Below are 21,721 nucleotides of genomic sequence, written 5' to 3'. Positions count from 1 at the left end.
GCTATATAAACACACATTACATTACAAGATGTTTATATAGTTACATATTTACTTTATATAGAGATGCATAGTAAATAATTGCAATTTTTCCCCAAAATATATTTCTATATAATTCTTTAGTTATGTTTGTAATTGAGCATAATCAGATTAGGTAATATTAGGTAACACCTTTTTTAGCCAATCTAAGATGCTATTTTCAATAAGTGTATTGATTTATTAAAATAGTGAAGTGTTCTCATTAGTGTCCTTAGCATCTGAGTATCACTGTGAGTGTGTGCATGCATGCGTGCGTGTGTGTGGGTCTGTATTTGAGCTGGTGGCTTTCAGAATCGCGTCTCTTGATGAAAAGCCGATGCCTTGCAGAGTCAGCCTTGAGTCACACAAAGCTCTTTGCTTTTCTCTGTGAATGAATGTCAGGAGTGTGAGAGTGTGTGTTCATTCATACTGGGGTCTTCATCTAAAACACACAGTAGAAAAAGATGTAAAACACACTCCTGCAGAGGAACACACAGCACTACTGCATCTGAACAAAAATAAACCCCGGATGATTGCATGATTGAAGAATCTGTGGAAACACCTGGAAAACAATGAATATCCACTGCACAACAATAAGTTACTTATTATGAATATTTAGATTAGCTTTCATATTAGCTGTAGCAGAATTCATATCGCAGTCAACTGATGTGCTTGTGTGTTGAGCTGACAATATAATCATCAAGAGATTCAAGAGAACTCAAAAGAACCAAAACACTGTCTTTCTAGTTCATGTGCTTGTTAATGCTGTTATATGGTTGTTGGGTTGCTATAAGTGGTTGCTCGGGAGTGTCTACAAATTTGTTAAATCACTACTTAATGCCAACGTGATGGGCCAAGTAAAATACCCCCCCCCCCCCCCCCCCAAGCTTCTACGACTCTCTTCTTTGTGTTGCGTTGCAGTGCTGGAGGTGAAATCTGCCGTCCCCATCATCATGGGCTCCAACATCGGCACGTCCGTTACCAACACCATCGTGGCTCTGATGCAGGCGGGGGAGAGGAATGAGTTCAAGCGGTACAAACTCTGCTTTCATCAGCATCTAATCAAACACACTGAACACTTAAAGAGCAGATCATATGGCTTTTGGAAAAGTACCTTATTTGCAGTTTGAAAGAAACACACAAAGAGTTTCAATTCCATTAAGGAATGAATGAATGAACGAACGAACCAGCCAGCTAGCCAGCCAACCTTGCAATCAATCAGTCAATTAATCATGGAATCAATCAATAAGTCAACCAACCAACCAATCAATCAATCAAGGAATCAGTTGATCAACCAACCGACCAATCAATTTGTCAATTGACTGATAAATCAATTTGTCAATATACCGACCAATCAGTTTGTCAATCGACCAATCAATCAGTTTGTCAATTGACCAATCAATCTATTTGTCAGTCGACCAATCAATCTATTTGTCAATCGACCGATCAATCAATTTTTTCAATCGACCGACTAATCAATTTTTTCAATCGACTGTCCAATTAATTTTTTTAATCCACCGACCAATCAATTTGCCATCGGCCGATCAATCAGTTTGTCAATCGGCCGATCAATCAGTTTGTCAATCGGCCGATCAATCAGTTTGTCAATCGGCCGATCAATCAGTTTGTCAATTGACCGACCAATCAGTTTGTCAATCAACGGACTAATCAGTTTGTCAATCGACCGACCAATCAATTTGTCAATCGACCGACCAGTCAGTTTGTCAATCAACCGATCAATCAATTAGTTGAACAATCAGTTATGCAGTCAATCAAACAGTTATTCAAAGAACTAATTTGTCAGTCAATCATTCATCTGTTTGTGTATGGTTTGTGTGTGTGCGTGCGTGTGTGTACGTGTACGTGCGTGTGTGTACGTGTACGTGCATGTGTGTGTATTTGCATGCGTGTGTGTTTGTGCTTTTAACCCCTGATAGCTTGACAGTTTTTTATGTGTACTTTATGTAATTTATGTATTGGATGCCTGAATTTCATTTCAGATTAATATCTAATAGTATCTAACTAACTAACTAACTAACTAACTAACTAACTAACTAACTAACTAACTAACTAACTAACTAACTAACTAACATAACTAAGTTAACATAACAACTTACTAAAACATAGCTGCCCTTCAATGGAAACACTCTGCAAAGTTGTTAATCAGAAAAGTGCATGATAGATATTTGACCTGCATCAGATCCACATCAACATGATCAGAGTAACTCATTTGCATAATCCCTGCCCACCTATGGCATACAAACACTCTAAAATGCCTGTTATATTTCAGACACAGAAAGACCAATCAAAACAGACCTGACCAGCTGACCAATCAGAACAGAGCTGGCTTATGGAAGAGGGAGGGGCTTACAGGCCTAAATGTCTGATTCAAATGAACCCTATCGGAATGACTGCAAACGGATTTAGAAAACGGATTAGACCTTAATGCTTTCGGAGGCTCCAACAATATTAGGACACTTTAAAATACCACATGACCTGCTCTTTAACAGTGTCTTGTTATAAATTCATATGTAAATTGTGCAATCTCTAAAAGTCATCAGTAAACTCTAAATCATCCCCATCTGCATTGTCAAAGCATGTTCAGGGTGTTATTGTGATGTTATGATTTATCAGTGCATGTTATTCCAAAGAAAACAAATCGTCTTTCTAATCTTTCATCAAAATGCTGGAACATTTCTGCCTTTAAACATTCATTTTCATTCCGGCTAAGCTTGTATGAGCTATCGTGATGCTGTAGTTTACAGATTTTCTTCTGATTTATTTTGTCATGCTTTCATAGAAATAACTAAACATTCTTAAATCAAGAGGCATTTATTCAAGATGCAAAAAATACAACAAATTAAGTTAAAAATGACCCAAATGAACAGTTTCTCTTTAAAACTATGAATAACATCAGGAGAAATAACTTAATTCAAAATGAAAAAAAAACAGGTTTGTTTTTGTTTCTGAGCCTATTATTGTGAAAATAAATTAATAAAAAAACATATATATATATTGTTTTTTGGTGATGCAAACTCACAGAAATATTAGTTTAATACCTTTAGTTTAATTGTTATGCCAGTGCAGTGTTTCCTCTAGGGTTTTTTCCAGCTGTGGCTTTTTTACACAGATCTACCAACTACCTGTGGCGTTATTTCAATGACAAATGTCGTGAGTGCAGTATTAGAAGTCGATATCACATTTATGTAATAGCCTACGAGCATGTGGATCTCTTTGCTTGCGCGCCGATTTCCTCTGCTCATGCACAAAAACTTCTTGCACGCCCCCTCAAACATAAGCCGCTTTAAGAGCGTGCAGATCTTCTTGTGTGCTCTCAAATAAACGCTGCTGAAGTGCGATTTAGTGCGTTAATATAACGAGTATGTCTCGAGCATTTATTAGATTTGCTAGGAATATTTATGAATGGCTCCGGTATTAATGCGTTCTGAAGTAAAGTAAAACGGCTATACGTCGTGTTTGCTGGCCTCACACATCACGCACCTGTCAGCCAGTCAGTCAGCATGTAACGTTAAAGGGTTACATAAATGATGCACAGCACTACTACGGTTACAGAAAAGTTTGCACTGTTATAATTCACTTACCCTTCAATACGTTTTGGTGCAATTATCACCCGCTATTAAATAAATAGAATGTTTTGAATGAGAAGCTGTAATGTAGCCGTGGCAGGATGAATCTTGGCATGGCGCACCGTCATGGAAGAATTAATGTAGCGGAAACCATGCAGTTATATCGAATAATAACAGTATACTACAGTAAGAGTGCATCACATCAACATGGTTCATTACCAAACCCCATAGGGTTTTTCCATTAAATATAAAATTAAATAATCACATAAAACAATTTTTATTAATGTTACTAAAATACAATCAATCATAAACATGCATTTCAGAGTCAAATAAAAACATAAGCTGAGCAATATGAATACATTTGGCTCCTCATTACATATTGAATGGTTGAATACGAGTAAAAAACAACAACAGATTTTAGATTTATTGTGTGAACGACTCAAAACCTGAAGATAAATGCTTGTTTTCTAGTTTTGGCCTATAATAAAAATAGTATTATTTGGCCTGCAAATCCATCATCCCTGCATCAGTACAGCAAATAATGAGGAGTGAGTTTCTGACCTTCAGTGTTGGTCAGAAAGTCGTTTACATTCAGCTCTGGATGCTTCCTGATGTGCAACACAGGCGTGCGTCATTTATCATTTCCATTACATTACAGATCAAATGTGCTGCAAATTCCTTCCAGAACATTCAGCAACTCATTTCATTTGGCTTCTGAACTTCTCCATAAAAACTCACATCATAAGTGTTGGGGGAAATAACAGGTTGCACAAGTTATTTAATAGTGTTACTTTAAGTAACAAGTAATGCATTACTTTTAAAGAGATTCATATTTGAGTTACTTATTACAAATGTAATGCCAGTGACTTCTCAGTTGAGCTAATTAGCTTTAAAAATAAATTCTGAATGAAGATTAACTTGATCATGTTGAGAAAATTAGTTTCAGACAGAAATGAAGATGGCTCTGGCTTACATTTCTGTGATTGGAAGTTTTCTCATTATTCTGAACGCATGAAGGAAAGGAATAGGGCTTTTTCTCAATGCACAGTGATTTTACTTTACTAATATGACAAAGTACAAAACTAGCAAACACTGCTTTAAACTGGCATTAATCTGTATATACAGCATAAATATGCTCAGAAGATAATATTATCCTACATTATTATTATTTTATGTGTTTTATTAAAGGTAAACAAAGGTTATACAGTGTGTTGTTAATTGCAGAGCTCCTCTATTAAAGTTCTGAAAGAGATCAAGCCTCAGTGAGGTCAGAAAAGGTAACACTAAAGTAACTCTAAAGTAACATAATTACTTCCCATCAAAGGTAACTAACTAATGCAATTAGTTACTATTTTGGGGGAGTAACTCAATATCGTAATGCATTACTTTCAGAGGTAGCTTTCCCCAACACTGAGAAGAGCAGCAGTTATGAATGCGAGGCATCAGTGATGTTGTGTGTGTGTGTGTGTGTGTGTGTGTGTGTGTAGGGCGTTTGCGGGAGCGACGATCCACGACTGTTTTAACTGGCTCTCTGTGCTGGTTCTGCTGCCACTGGAGGTGTTTTCGGGTCTGCTCAGTTTTCTGGCCAGAGTGACGGTCAGCAGCTTTCAGATGCACAGTGGAGAAGAAGCTCCAGAACTGCTGAAGACCCTCACCGAACCCTTCACCACACTCATCATACAGGTGTGTGTGTGTGTGTGTGTGTGTGTGTGTGTGTGTGTGTGTGTGTGTGTGTGAGAGAGAGAGAGAGAGAGAGAGTGTGTGTGTGTGTGTGAGCGTGTACCTTGTATTACTTGCATTGTGGAGACCAAAGGTCCCCACAAGTATAGTAATGCCAGTAAATTTTGCCCTCATTGGGGGTTCAAATGAGGAAAACAGCTCATAAATCACACAGAATGAGATTGAAAATGTAAAAATGCAGATGTTTCCAGTGAGGGTTGGGTTTAGAGGTAGAAGTAGAGTGACAGAATATGCCTATACAGTATAAACATCATTACGTCTATAGGAAGTCCCCATAAAGATAGCTATACAAGTGTGTGTGTTAGAGTGAACAACATGTTTGTTTTTATACTAGAAACATGTTAAATAGGTGGTAACATGGTAATATGTTAATTCATGGTAAACATGCTAAAAAAGCATGCTAATTGGTGCTAGAAACACAAAATGTTAATTAATATGTTAAAGCATTTTTAAAACAACATGTTAAACATTAATAACATGCTAATTTATGCAAGCAGTGTGCTAGACATGCTGGACCACAGTAGGTGTCAAAAAAAGTGAGCAACATGTTAAATAATACTGGTAACATGATAAAACTTTCTTGTAACATGTTAAATGCATGCTAGCTGTGTGCTAACCATGCTGGAAACATGCTAAAACATTTTGGTTGTGTTAAAACATGCTAGAAATATGGTAGCTAATTCATATTGATAGTGTGCTAAAACATGCTAATTCACATAACAACAATGTGATCATTCAAAAAAAACAAAAAAAAACATGTTAGCACCTTGTTAATTAATATGTTAAAGCATTTTAGCTGGTAAAAATAGTGGGCTAAAACATGGTAGACATTTGGTAGCAATATGCTAATTCATTCAAGCAACATATTAAAGACATAGTTAGCATGCTAATTTAATCGATTGTCGTGATACAAACATTCTAGTGTTAAAACATGGTGATTCATGCTAGCTATGTGCTAGAAACATGCTGAAATGTTTTACCCACATGCTAATACATGCAAGAAATGTGCTAGCCAATTTATGTTAACAAAATGCTAAAAGATGTTAATTCATTCTTTAGGCATTATTAGCATGCTAACATGTTGCTACTCAATTTCTAGCATGATTAGCATAATATTAAAACATGCTAGAAACACATTAGCAACATGCTAAATAATACTAGCAGCACCTTACAAACATTCTAGTGTTAAAACATGGTGATTCATGCTAGCTATGTGCTAGAAACATGCTGAAATGTTTACCCACATGCTAATACATGCAAGAAATGTGGTAGCTAGTTCAGGTTAACAACATGCTAAAACATGTTAATTCATTCTTTAGACATTATTAGCATGCTAACATGTTGCTACTCAATTTCTAGCATGATTAGCATAATATTAAAACATGCTAGAAACACATTAGCAACATGCTAAATAATACTAGCTGCACCATACAAACATTCTAGTGTTAAAACATGTTAATTCATGCTAGCTATGTGCTAGAAACATGCTAAAATATTTTACCCACATGTTAAGTAATGTAGTTGATAATTCATGTTAACAACATGCTAAAACAGGTTAGTTAATGCGTGAACATGTTAGCAGTGTGTAGCATTAGAGCAGATATGTTGAATGAATATTGCAGTGATGTTGGTGGAGGAATGCTACTGTTATGGATGTTTGAGTGCTGTGATGAGTCTGTGTGTTCTGAGCTGTGTTTTCTGTCAGTATCCTGCAGTAATACTGGTGTTTTTTTTCTTCTTCCAGCTGGATAAATCCGTCATCACAGGCATTGCTCTGGGCGACGAGTCCATGAGGAATCACAGCCTCATCAAAGTCTGGTGCAAATCCTCCGTCTTGGTGGTAACATTAACCCAACACACACATTTATCACACTCCTAATCTGCACATCCACACCCAGCGTAATCACACTTCCCCCTTAAACTTTCTCTTTCACCTCAAGTTTTTGTTTCTTCTATATCTAAAATGTCTTTTCTTCTTCAATATTTACTTTCTGGAACTCTCTTTGCTTGACTTTCTTGTTCTCCTGCTTTTGTTGCGGAGCATTCTTGAGCACTGGGAGCTATATAAAATAGAAATAAACTTTAAATGAACGTATAAGTATAAAATAATAATTATTATTATTGTTTATTAATTTTTCTTCAGCTTAGTCTCTTATTCATCAGAAGGTCAACACAGCAGAATAAACCGCCAACTATTCCAGCATATGTTTTATGCAGTGGATGCCCTTCCAGCCGCAACTCAGTACTGGGAAACACCCATACAGACTCATTCACATACACACTCATACACTACGGCCAATTTAGTTCATCAATTCCCCTATAGCGCATGTGTTTGGACTGTGGAGGAAACTGGAGCATCCGGAAGAAACCCACGCCAACATGCAAATGACGGAGAACATGCAAACTCTACACAGAAATGCCAACTGACCCTGCCGGGACTCAAACCAGCGACTTTCTTGCTGTGAGGCCACAGTGCTAACCACTGAGCCACCGTGCCGCCCTATATTTAATGATACTTCAACTTTATTTTGTACTATAAGGTACTAAAAACGTTTAATAAAATAAATGTTATTATTATTATGGTTGTTGTTGTTATTATTATACAGTGATTTTTTTATTAAATATTTTAAAGTACTTTTTAACAGAGCTAAGATATTTTCACAGGTTTAGCCATTATATTTTTCTTCTGGAGGAAGTCTTTTTTATTTTAGTTTGGCTGGATTAATTAAAATTGTGATTTAAAAAATAAATAATGTAAAAAATATATTTATTTTATTATTAAATTAATTATTATTAATTATATTATTCATTAATAATAATTTTATTATTTAATTAATAATTAATTATGAATTTATTTTATTATTAAATAAAGATTATTAAAATTTATTTATATATAAAAATAACATATTACTTATGCTTAAAACAAGATAAAATATCTGCTACTTGTGCCAAAAAATAAATAATACTCAAAAAGAAAGCCTAGAATATAATATATAATATAATATATAATATTTATAATATAATATAATCTATAATAGTATAAAATTATTATATTAATAATACTATACTAAAACTATAAAAATATTTTTTTTTTCAGAAAACATGACAGCATCAACAATAACAACAACAACAACAAATAATTTTGAATTTGAATTTGAATAATTTGGAACGTGCATGGACCCAAGATTCTCGTAGAAATCAGTCAAGTTTGGTGCAGGAAAAATCATGGTTTGAGGCTACATTCAGTATGGGGCGTGCGAGAGATCTGCAACATCAACAGCCTGAGGTATCAAGACATTTGTGCTGCCCATTACATTACAAACCACAGGAGAGGGCAAATTCTCCAGCAGGATAGCGCTCCTTGTCATACTTCAGCCTCCACATCAAAGCTCCTGAAAGCAAAGAAGGTTAAGGTGCTCCAGGATTGGCCAGCCCAGTCACCAGACATGAACATTATTGAGTGTGTCAAGGATAAGATGGAGGAGGAGGCATTGAAGATGAACACAAAGAGTCTTGATGAACTCTGGGAGTCCTGCAAGAAGGCTTTCTTTGCCATTCCAGATGACTTTATTAATCAGTGATTTGAGTCATTGCAGAGATGTATGGATGCAGTCCTCCAAGCTCATGATGGAGTCAGACACAATATTGATTCTGTTTCCACTGCAGCATGACCACATATTCTATACTGGACATTATTGAAGGTTCAGTGAGCAGACTTTAGTCTAAGCAGAGTCAGACCTTACTGTCCTAATGAAATCATTCATAATCAAGACATGATTATATTTTATTTTGGTCAAATAAGCGTCATCTAGAGGCCTTTACCTTTCATATTAGCCACTTCTGATACCAAATGATCAACTAGAAGTCCAGTTAATATTTGTTTTTCTTAACTTGGATAGGCCACAAGACTTTCGTCAGATAGTGTTTTCTCCATAGCTCTGGATTTGTTGTGAAGTAATATCTAGGCAAGGTTTATAGAGTGCTAGTCTAAAGTAGCTTTATAAGTCCGTCCCTGCAGGAGAAAAGTAAACATCTCCTGGTCCGGTTGTGTTTGGAAAGACATTTCTCAGACTATTTACAGGCTCTTGAGAAGAAAAGCTCCTGCTGTCAAGTCTTTTCTGCCATTCATCATTCTCTTCACACTGTCATGTCATAATTCACAAGACCGTGTGTGTGTCAGCGCTTCACACACACTCGCTGTTTGCTGCAGTACTTTTGGAGAAACTTGGTTTTTCTTTCTGTCTGCAGTCCTCGGTGAATGTGACTCATACGGCAGTCCGAAACTGCTCTGAACTGCATTGTGGGAAGCACGGAGATCTGACCTGGATCACTCAGAATATCACCACACACATCAACACCGAGAAATGTGAGTGTCAACATACGATCATTTATTCAAAATCCAATGTGTTTTATTTGTTAAACTGTTTTATTTGTTTATCTGTATTTGAGAAGACGCTGGCTATATTTTTACGAATCTAAAATGCATCACTTAGTGTATGTGTTCTTGTACATATTAGATGATGAATCCACTAGAGGGCGCTGTTTTTAGTTTTTTGCGAATCTGAAATGTTAGATGATGAATCCACTAGAGGGCGCTGTTTTTAGTTTTTTGCGAATCTGAAATGTTAGATGATGAATCCACTAGAGGGCGCTGTTTTTAGTTTTTTTGTGAATCTAAAATGTTAGATGATGAATCCACTAGAGGGCGCTGTTTTTAGTTTTTTTGTGAATCTGAAATGTTAGATGATGAATCCACTAGAGGGCGCTGTTTTTAGTTTTTTGTGAATCTGAAATGTTAGATGATGAATCCACTAGAGGGCGCTGTTTTTAGTTTTTTGCGAATCTGAAATGTTAGATGATGAATCCACTAGAGGGCGCTGTTTTTAGTTTTTTTGCGAATCTGAAATGTTAGATGATGAATCCACTAGAGGGCGCTGTTTTTAGTTTCTTGCGAATCTGAAATATTAGATGATGAATCCACTAGAGGGCGCTGTTTTTAGTTTTTTTGTGAATCTGAAATGTTAGATGGTGAATCCACTAGAGGGCGCTGTTTTTAGTTTTTTGCGAATCTGAAATGTTAGATGATGAATCCACTAGAGGGCGCTGTTTTTAGTTTTTTGCGAATCTGAAATGTTAGATGATGAATCCACTAGAGGGCGCTGTTTTTAGTTTTTTGCGAATCTGAAATGTTAGATGATGAATCCACTAGAGGGCGCTGTTTTTAGTTTTTTGCGAATCTGAAATGTTAGATGATGAATCCACTAGAGGGCGCTGTTTTTAGTTTTTTTGTGAATCTAAAATGTTAGATGATGAATCCACTAGAGGGCGCTGTTTTTAGTTTTTTGCGAATCTGAAATGTTAGATGATGAATCCACTAGAGGGCGCTGTTTTTAGTTTTTTGTGAATCTGAAATGTTAGATGATAAATCCACTAGAGGGCGCTGTTTTTAGTTTTTTTGTGAATCTAAAATGTTAGATGATGAATCCACTAGAGGGCACTGTTTTCACGTTTTTTTGCGAATCTGAAATATTAGATGATAAATCCACTAGAGGGCGCTGTTTTTGTAAATTTCAAATGTCACTCACAGTACACTTTGTTGTACATTTCACGTCAAGTCCACTAGAGGGCGCTGTCTACATTTTTAGTCTATTTCAGATGCCTCAAAGTAGCGACTCGTCAACAATGCACCTTAACATAATTCCTTTTCAGACCAGCATGCCCATGAATGAACAAAGTGGCACAAATGCATGTGCTATTTAAATAACATGGTGCAAAACATGAAAATGACACCTGCGCTAGTCTGAAATAGCAAAAAAGGGTGTATGATAGGACCCATTGTCTGAAGCATGTATTTCCAATAAACTTGTGTTGCTGTGTCTGTATGTATATATATATATATATATATATATATATATATATATATATATATATATATATATATATATAAATATATATATATATATATATATATATATATATATAAATATATATAAATATAAATATATATATATATAAATATATATATATAAATCGTGTTTCTCCACTTAGGTCGTCATGTGTTCGTGGATTCGGGGCTGTCGGATCTGGCTGTGGGACTCATTCTGCTGGCTGGATCTCTGATGCTGCTTTGCTCCTGCCTGCTGTTCATTGTCAAAGTGCTCAACTCACTCCTCAAAGGTCAAGTGGCAAAGGTCATCGAAGGGGTCATCAACACAGGTCAGTGTCTGCATGGGACGGTAACCAGTTTCAAGGTTTACCGTGGTGTAGAAACCATGAGTGGTGCTGTTTAGGCTGGTGTGTTTTATTAAAATGTATTTTATAAATCTATATTATTCATTTATATATTATTTTAATATTATATATTTCTAAACAGAATAAATAAAAATAAATAATAATAAACAAAATTTACAACATTTTTTATGCCTAAATCAAGTAAAGTGTGTTTTCCAATGGATCTTTGTATGTTGTGTGTGTGTGTATTTGTGTGTGCGTGTGTGTGTATGTGCATCAGATTTCCCGTATCCTCTGGGATGGCTGTCTGGATATCTGGCGATGCTGATGGGAGCAGGAATGACCTTCATCATCCAGAGCAGCTCTGTCTTCACCTCCGCCCTCACTCCACTCATCGGTCAGTTTCTGCTCCATCTACAAACTTCATCTCCATCAGAAGAGTTAAAGTTCATGCATGCATTCATTCGTTCATTCATTCATTCACTCATTCATTCATTCTCCTTCGGCTGTTAAGTGTGTAAAATAACAGAAAAAGTGCTTTTATTAAAGCATTACATTTACTTTTAGATTTGAGCTGGAAAAAAACAAAAATACACAGAATAATGAATGTCTCATGTTAAATATCTAAAAAAACATTAAATGAACATTTTCTTGAGAAGCAAAATGACATATTAAGTCTTGTTTTGTCAGTGTTTAATCAAAAATAAATTCATATTTAGAATAAGACCTAATATCTGCCAGATAAAAACTAAAAAATTCAAGAAAAACAAGGCTGTATTTGTTCTGGTTTGTGATGTTAAGTTTGGTTTTCTATTTATTTATTTATTTATTTATTTATTTATTTATTTATTTATTTATTTATTTATTTATTTATTTATTTATTTATTAATTTATCTATTTATTTGTTTGTTTGTTTGTTTGTTTGTTTGTTTGATTGTTTGTTTGATTGTTTGTTTGTTTATTTATTTTATTTAATTTTTAATTACTTTATTTGTTTTTTTGCTTGTTTATTTGTTTATTTAATTTAATTAAATTTTTAATTAATTAATTTATTTATTTGTTTGTTTGTTTGTTTGTTTGTTTGATTGTTTATTTATTTATTTTATTTTATTTTTAATTAATTAATTTATTTGTTTATTTATTTTATTTTATTTTATTTTATTTTATTTTATTTTATTTTATTTTATTTTATTTTATTTTAATTAATTAATTAATTAATTTATTTGTTTGTTTGTTTGTTTATTTAATTTAATGAAATTTTTCATTTATTTATTTGTTTGTTTGTTTATTTATTTATGTTTGAACTTTCATTTTAGTTGTCTTTTATTGCTTTAGTTTTCATTTCTAAAATGAATCCTCATTGCACTTAACAAGTTAACAATGATAATAAAGCTTGTTAACAAGTTATTAATGATTTATGAAGGAATTTTAATGCTTTGTTCCGTTATTTCATCTTCATTTACAAGTAGCAGAGTATTTACAGCTACTGTACATTTCAGTTTATCCGCATCCTGTCCCTTCATGCCCCCTGGTGGCATAACTGCAAACTGCTATTACACCTAAAAAACGTTCTTGATCCCTTAGTCCTGTTGCGGCGTCACGTGCGGTGGTAATGGTCATATTGAACTGTCACCCACTGTATGTCTCCATTTAAGCATTTAAACATGTAAATAATATATTTTATACTATTTTGCTTGTATCTTTATTTAAGAACTTTTAGATTTGTGCTGGAAAACAACAAAAATACAAGGAATAAGGAATGTCTCATGTTAAATATCTAAAAAAATATATTAAATGAACATTTTCTTGAGAAGCAAAATGACATATTAAGTCTTGTTTTCTTAGTGTTTAATCAAAAATGAATTGAAATTAAAATTAAGGCCCAATATCTGCCAGCAGGGTCATAAAAAACGCATAAATTCATGAGGAAAACGAGACTATGTTTGTTGTTGTTTGTGATGTTGCCAGTAAACAAGACTTAATCTTCTGTCAGTTTGCTTCTCAAATAAATCTTTATATATTTAGATTGTTTCTATATTTATATTGTAAAAAGCATTAAATATAGTGAGTCATTCTGTGAAAAAGAGTCTGATAAACAAAACGCAGCAGAATTTCCAGTGTTTTTGGGCAAATAGTTTCAGGCAGCTGTGAAAATCCACAGAGAGGATTGTGTTTCATGCTTCACTGAGGCAGAAGTACAGAAATAAAAGAAAGATCTTTACGTGCAGCTCGAAAACTTTGGAAGAAGTCCTAAGTTCAAAGATGACGATAGGTTTTTTTCAGTAAGCACCTTTTAATGTGATGATTCAGTGGTTTTGTTCAGCTCTGAATCAACCAACACAAATAATCAGCGCTTTTGTTGAAAATTTCTGATGATGCAGTTGAAAAAAGAAACAAGATTATATTTCTGACTCCATTTAAGCATAAACGTAAGAACAAAACAAGGGCTTATATATTTTTATCATTTTGCTTTTGTCTTCATTTCGGAATTGTTAAAATTTGTACCAAAAACAAAACAAAAATAATTTATTCATTCATTTTCAGCTTAGTCCCTTTATTAATCTGGGGTCGCCACAGCAGAATGAACCACCAACTTATCCAGCACATGTCTTATTCACACACTACGGACAATTTAGCTTACCCAATTTATCTGTACCACATGTGTTTGGACTGTGGGGGAAACCGGAGCACCTGGAGGAAACACACACCAACATGGGGAGAACATGTAAACTCCACACAGAAACGGCAACTGACTGAACCGAGGTTCGAACCAGCGACCTTCATGCTGGGAGGTGACAGCGCTACCCCCTGCACCGCCACGTCACCAACAAAAATAATATACAAGGAAATAAAAAGATAAATAAAATTTAATAAATAAATTAATAAATGCAACGGAATAAGAAATTAAAGAAAATTAAATAAATAAATAAAACTAGTTAAATGAATAATTTAAAAAAATATATAAATCATTAAAAATAACAAATAAATAAATTTAATATAAATTAATAAATAAATAAAAATAACATAAATAAAATTACATAAATGTTTAAATTAAATAATAAAAACATTTAATAAAAACATTAATAAATTAATTATTAAAATATAAAATAATTAATTAAAAAGTAACATAAATAAATGAAATTAAATAATGAGTAATTAAATAAAGTTAATAAAATTAAATAAATAAATATGATATAAATAAATAAATAAATACACATAACACATATTTACAAAAATATTAAATAAATATAAAATTAAATTAAATAAATACAAGGAAGATAAAAAAATTATATATATATATATATAATATATATATATATATATATATATATATATATATATATATATATATATCTTTTTAATCATTTTTGCTTGTCTTCATTTATGATTTTTTAGATTTGTACCAAAAGCAAAACAAAAATACTGTACAAGGAAATAAATAGAAAAAATTAACAAAAGTAACTAATTAAATAAATAAATAAAAATGAGCAAATAAACAAATACAATTTAATAAATAAACAAATATAAACAAAATAAATAAAAATAAAATATTTAATAAATTTTTTTTTATAAAATGTAATAAAGAAAAAATAGGAATAAATAAATAAATAAAAATAAGCAAATAAACTAAATTTTATGAATAAATAATTATAAATAAAATAAAATATATGTAATGAATAAATATGAATAAATAAAATGAAATATTAATTCATTTATTAAATAATGAAATAAAGTAAAAAGATTATATATATATATATATATATATATATATATATATATATATATATATATATATATATATATATATATATATATATATATATATATATATATATATATATAAAAATTGAATAAATAATTTATAACATTTAATTTAATTTAAATTGTATTTAATTTAAATACAAGGACATTTAAAAAAAAAGGTTTGTCCAGAAATTTTGATTATTAAAAAGCTAGAATATTTGTGTTTTATGTTCTACTTAAAATATCATAAATGTATATATGCATACACTGAAAAAATTATTCAAAGATGATTCCTTGGATTTACTCAATTTATTTTTACGTTAAGTGGTTGTAAACAATTTATTTGGGCTGAATTTAAACAAACAAATTAAGTTGAACATTGTTAATTTAATTTGTTTTTTTAAATTCAACACAAATAAATTGTTGACAACAGTTTTGCATGCAACACTTTTTTCAGTGTGGAGCATGCATGGAAAAACTGAGCATGCACACTGCAAAAGATCTAAACAGTCTTATAACATATATATAACATATATTTAATATGTGTGCCAAGTTGAAAGATGAGTATTTTTTCAGAAAAGCCCCTTTAATGTGATGATTCAGCTCTTAAATAAACCAACACAAGTAATCAGCGCTTTAGTTTTTTCCCTCCAGAAAGTCGAGCAGAAGTGAGTGTGGATTAAACATTAGCAGCGCTTCACCTCTGTGCAAATACACTGCTTTCCCCTCCAATTATTTCATCATTAATTTACACCCATTATCCAGCACTGATTCATCCGCTGCCACATGATTATGATAATTATTAACTTTTTTTCAGCCAATGGGGAGCCTCCGTGTGACTGAGACTGCAGTCGCCATGGAGATCATCTTTTATTAAAGCCCCTGAAGTGCTAAACTGTCACCGGATGTATTATTAATATAGTGAAAAGAGGGTTACAAGATCATCAGCGCTGACAAAAGCCGCGACCCGAGAGCTCGTTTCATTCATTATGAGGACGACATCTGCATTTCTGGACTCTTAGAGGCTTCGTTAGGCTCATTTAAAGAGACGGTACACCCAGAAATAAATATGCTGTCGTCATTAGTTCAACACACTGAACAAGAAATGCACATTTCAATGCATTTTTATAAAGTAAGGAGGAGAAAATACAGATAAATGTGTCATAATGTGAGTGTAGATACTCAAAACATCTACTTAAATAAGGTAAGGAAGTGTTTCTACTTTGCTACTTGACACTGCTTAAAAGTGTGTGTGTGTGTGTGTGTGTGTGTGTGTGTGTGTGTGTGTGTGTGTGATCCTCAGGCATTGGTGTGATCAGTCTGAACCGAGCGTATCCTTTAACTCTGGGCTCCAACATCGGTACTACAACTACTGCCATCCTCGCCGCTCTCGCCAGCCCCAAAGAGAAGCTGCCCGCCGCCTGCCAGGTACACACACACACACACACACACACACACACAGACAGACACACACACACACACACACACACACGTCACAGCGCACACACAAGCACCCGCACACACACATAAGACAGCGCACACACATGTAGACACACGCATACACAAGATAACGTACACACACACGCACGCACACATACACAACACAGCGTACATACACTCATGCGCACACATATGTACACACACACATATATACACACACAACATGCACAACACAACAGGTGCGTGTGCCTATATATATTTATATATACACACATGCTCAAACACACACACACATACATATACACACATACAGAGCAAATAAGACACATAAATGAATACACAGTACATACACGCACCACACAGATACACACATGACACACAAACACACACACACACACACACACACACACACACAGTTCATTCATTCATTTTCCTTTGGCTTAGTCCCTTTATTCATCAGGGGTCGCCACAGCGGAATGAACCGCCAACTGTTCCAGCATATGTTTTACACAGCGGATGCCCTTCCAGCTACAACCCAGTACTGGGAAACACCCATACACACTCATTCACACACACACTCATACACTACGGCCAGTTTGATTCATCAATTCCCCTATAGCGCATGTCGTTGGACTGTGGGGGAAACCGGAGCACCCGGAGGAAACCCACGCCAACATGGGAGAACATGCAAACTCCACACAGAAACACCAGCTGACCATGCTAGGACTCGAACCAGCGATCTTCTTGATGTGAGGCCACAGTGCTAACCACTGCGTCACCCCCTTTAACACAGTAATGCCAGTAAATATCCTCAAAAGACCAGGTTGGCTTTACCGGTAACCTCTGCTTGTTTTTCTAAATGAGTGATGAGGGAAAGCGCCTTTATTAATGCGTTTACTTTAGCACTGTTTGCTCAAGCTCTGCTGGAGCTCTGGGGTTTGCTCAGATCCCTCAGCAGAAGAGCTTTTCTCCTTCTGCATCATCTGTGAACATCAATAAATCATCCCATCGACAGCTCAGATCGTGGACAGAGGCAACTTTACTCTTCAAACTCATCAGATCCATTTTTATTTTACATTAAGCAATAAAACCATCAAGAATACTCACATGAGTTAGCATGCATTCATTCTCATCAGTACGAATTTAAAGGGCGCCTGCAAAATGCATGTAAAATGCATCTCAGATGAGAGTGTGTGTTAATTTTGAGCTCAAAATAGCACACAGATACTGTTCTCCAGCTCTCTGAAACTGACCCTTTCAGGCTTTGATTCTAATTGTGGCGTTTTGGTGACTGTCGCTTTAAATGCAAATGAGATTGTGCTCTTTTTAAAAGAGGGCGGAGCTTCAAATGTTTATGCATCAGTATAGTGACAGATGTAAAACAGGTCTAGTGTTGTCAGTGTTGGTCAGGTGTGCATGTGTGCTTCAGTGTGAGTGTGTGCTTGATGCTTCTGTCAGTCTATGTCGCTCCTGTCGCTGTTCATCTAAAACTCCACATCTAGAATCCTCTTAGTCTATGCTCACATTATCTTCAGCAGCTCAAACACTCTAATGGCTAATGGACAGACGGCTGCTTCTCACTCAGGGCTGCTGTTTATGCTAATGAGGTCTGTCTATCTGTCTATCTATCTATCTATCTATCTATCTATCTATCTATCTATCTATCTATCTATCTATCTATCTATCTATCTATCTATCTATCTATCTATCTATCTATCTATCTATCTATCTATCTATCTATCTATCTATCTATCTATCTATCTATCTATCTATCTATCTATCTATCTATCTATCTATCTATCTACCTACCTACCTACCTATCTATCTACCTACCTATCTATCTATCTACCTATCTATCTACCTATCTACCTACCTACCTGCCTACCTGCCTACCTGCCTACGTTCGTACAAGAAATACTAAGTTGTGCATCACCTCACTGCCGTGTGCAGCCATGCTGCTGTTGTAGATGGTGTATTCTGGTAAATTTTCACACCTCTTGGTTTTGAGTGTGCTTCTGGAATATCTCAGTTTCAAGGGGTATCTAGCCCTTCCCCTTAGACCTACACTTTCAAGCTAAAGAGAATTGGGACACCCCTACCCCTTCACATGAACGCGCAAAACGAGGGGTATGGGGAAGGTCTAAGGGGTAGAACTGAGATTGGGTCTTTCTGTCCTCTTGTGTTGATATGCATTTAAGCACACTGAGCTCCTGTAAACCACAAAAAGTCCTTGTGTTTGTGGACACTTGGTGAAGGAAACTGACTCTAAACAGCTTAATGGCTGATAAAGTCCAAAATTAATGTAATATTAAAGTAAAAAAGTAAGTAAATAATAAAAATGACTAAAAGTAAATGTAAATAATCAACTAAAGATAAGCTAACTCCACCCCAAAGGTGACCATCCTCCTCTCTTCTTCATATCTTCCTCCAGATCGCACTGTGTCATTTCTACTTCAACATCTTTGGCATTCTGCTGTGGTACCCATTCCCGCCGACTCGTCTGCCCATCCGCATGGCCTCGGCTCTGGGCGAGCGCACCGCTAAGTACCGCTGGTTTGCGGTGCTGTACCTGCTGCTGTGTTTTCTGCTGCTGCCGTGTCTGGTGTTCGGCCTCTCTCTGGCCGGTTGGCAGGCCATGGTGGGCGTCGGAGCTCCGTTTGCCGCGCTCACACTCTTTGTCCTGCTGGTAAACCTGATGCAGGCGCGCAGTCCGGCTCATCTGCCCAAAACGCTGCGCAGCTGGGACTTTCTGCCACAGTGGATGCACTCGCTGAAGCCTCTAGACAAGCTGATCTCCCGGAGCACAGCTCTGTGCTGCAGCCCTCTGCGCATCAGGGACCCAGAGCTGCTGGTGGAGCCCGCAGACCCCCAAAAACCATCCGGTCAGGGGTACGAAAACCCTACGCTGTCCGTTCCGGAGGAGATTCCAGCAGAACCGCGAGTGTTCAGACTCAGAGGACTGGAGAGATGCAACAGCACACCACTGTAGAGATGCAGATCAACACCAGGGGGCGCACTACAGCAGATATGAAATTCAATAGTGTCTGGATGCAGACTTGGATTTGCAAGCTAAACCTGCATATCTCAAACTTGCAGTGTCAGACAATGCACTCAATGGAGCTAGTGACGTCACTGTATTAAACTGTGTACACTGTATTAAAAGCATTGCATGCAGCTCAGCTTGCTTTTGTAACAAGTCTGCATCCAGACCCATCTAATGAAATTAGCCATGTTCATTTTGCTACTGAATATTGTTATTCTTTAGGCCAGTGGTTATCAAAATGGGGGTCGGGACATCTTGGGGGTCGCAAGGCAATGAAGGGGGGGTCGCTTGATGATTTCCAAAAATCAAATCCATTTTATTAAACTATAAGAATTACCATATTTTATCCATTGGCTTAGTCCTTTATTTACTAGGGGTCACCACAGTGGAATGAACCGCCAACTATTTCAACATATGTTTTACACAGCAGATGCCCTTCCAGCCGCAACCCAGTACTGGGAAACAGCCATTCACACTCATACACTACGGACAATTTAGTTAATCAATTCCCCAATAGCGCAGATTACAGCAGATTGATATTACTATTTCTATTTAAACCAATATAGTTTTCATTGTAACCATTAAAACCATTCCAGTTACAATTGGTGTCCTGATCTCTGCTGTTTTCAGCAGGGCATTTAAATAAAATAAGCAAATGTGCAACCCAGGCTCGTTGTAAATATGTCCCCTGGACTACATTTCTTGCTGCTCTTTGCAAATCCACTAGAAGGCGCTGTGTGCATTTTGAACTATCTCAAAAACATTACTGGGGTACTCATACGTGCCATTTCCCGTAAATCCACCAGAGGCCGCTGTGTGCATTTTTGTGCATATTAACATTTTTCTCATGCGTGGTAGTGAGAGAAGGTGGTCGGCTTGTCATCATGCATAATATATCAGCTTAATATGGACTGACCCACACACCCCTAAACCCAACCCATAGTGCTTTCAAAAGCAAACTATGCTTCCACTGCGACCTCACACTGTCTTTTTTTTTCCCTGGTTTCTGGAACCGTCCGTTGTCGGACTCAAACCCCGGTTCCGCTCCACTGTGCATCTCAAGTCCCAAGTACATGGCCAAGCAAACCAGTCATGCTAGAAAAGCCATCCATACTGAGGTAAGCATTCATTGGTATCACCCGGTAGCATTTGTTTTATACATAAAATGCAGCCATATGTACCCTCAAGCACATATTTCTCGGTTCTCAAAAATGTACACCAGGGCACATTCTCCCACTGAGCCTACGTTGAAAATATTGGATCAATATGTTAAATCATGCATTGAGATACTTTAGTTATAGTATATACTCATTCATTCATTTTCCTTCAGCTTAGTCCCTTATTCATCAGGGGTCGCCACAGTGAAATGAACCATCAACTATTCCAGCATATGTTAAACACAGTAGATGCCCTTCCAGGTGCAACCAAGTACTGGAAAACACCCATACACACACACACACTCATACACTATAGCCAATTTGTTTTGTAGTATATACCAGGGGTTCTCGGTTATGGAGGTTGGGTGTCCTGCAGATTTTAGCTCCAACTTGCCTCATCACAATTGAAAGAGCTTGATTAGATAGCCCAGGTGTGTCTGATTGGGAGTAGGAGCTCAAATCTGCAGGACACTGGGCCTCCAGGACCCCCTGGTATATACTGTAGAGCAGGGGTGCCCAAACTTTTTCGTATAAAGAGCCAAAAACCAAATATCATCACGAGCCGTGGGCTGAAGCGAAGGTAAATATACCAAACTATATTACATTAAAGTTGCCATGGATAATTTCCTCATTCATAATATTTCAAAATAAATAGTAAATACTTGAAACTAAGTATAACTTTTTAAAGGATAATTTATTGCAATAAAAACATAAGCAGGAACATTTACAGCACAATGGAGTCGAATGCTGAATCTGCCCATGAC

General features: G+C 35.6%; 1 protein-coding gene across 2 annotated transcripts in view; it reads left to right on the top strand.

Moving 5' to 3' along the window:
* The window catches only part of slc34a1a (solute carrier family 34 member 1a), a 31,510-nt gene extending 11,654 nt beyond the window's left edge, over positions 1–19,856 (top strand). The window contains exons 6-13 of one of the 2 annotated variants that reach the window (XM_056472202.1): positions 937–1,048; positions 5,090–5,285; positions 7,087–7,179; positions 9,591–9,708; positions 11,391–11,558; positions 11,854–11,970; positions 16,621–16,745; positions 19,189–19,856. In XM_056472202.1, the coding sequence (XP_056328177.1) occupies positions 937–1,048; positions 5,090–5,285; positions 7,087–7,179; positions 9,591–9,708; positions 11,391–11,558; positions 11,854–11,970; positions 16,621–16,745; positions 19,189–19,746 (1,487 nt within the window). In that variant the 3' untranslated portion in view covers positions 19,747–19,856. Of the gene's footprint in view, positions 1–936; positions 1,049–5,089; positions 5,286–7,086; positions 7,183–9,590; positions 9,709–11,390; positions 11,559–11,853; positions 11,971–16,620; positions 16,746–19,188 lie in introns of both variants that reach the window. The other variant, XM_056472201.1, reaches the window with a different exon arrangement.
* The last annotated feature ends 1,865 nt before the right edge of the window (positions 19,857–21,721 follow it).

The sequence above is a fragment of the Danio aesculapii genome, chromosome 14 (genome assembly GCF_903798145.1).
Source record: "Danio aesculapii chromosome 14, fDanAes4.1, whole genome shotgun sequence".
Lineage (NCBI taxonomy): Eukaryota > Metazoa > Chordata > Actinopteri > Cypriniformes > Danionidae > Danio > Danio aesculapii.
The sequence above is the reverse complement of the archived record's forward strand: the minus strand, read 5'-3'. Positions and strand labels throughout refer to the sequence as shown.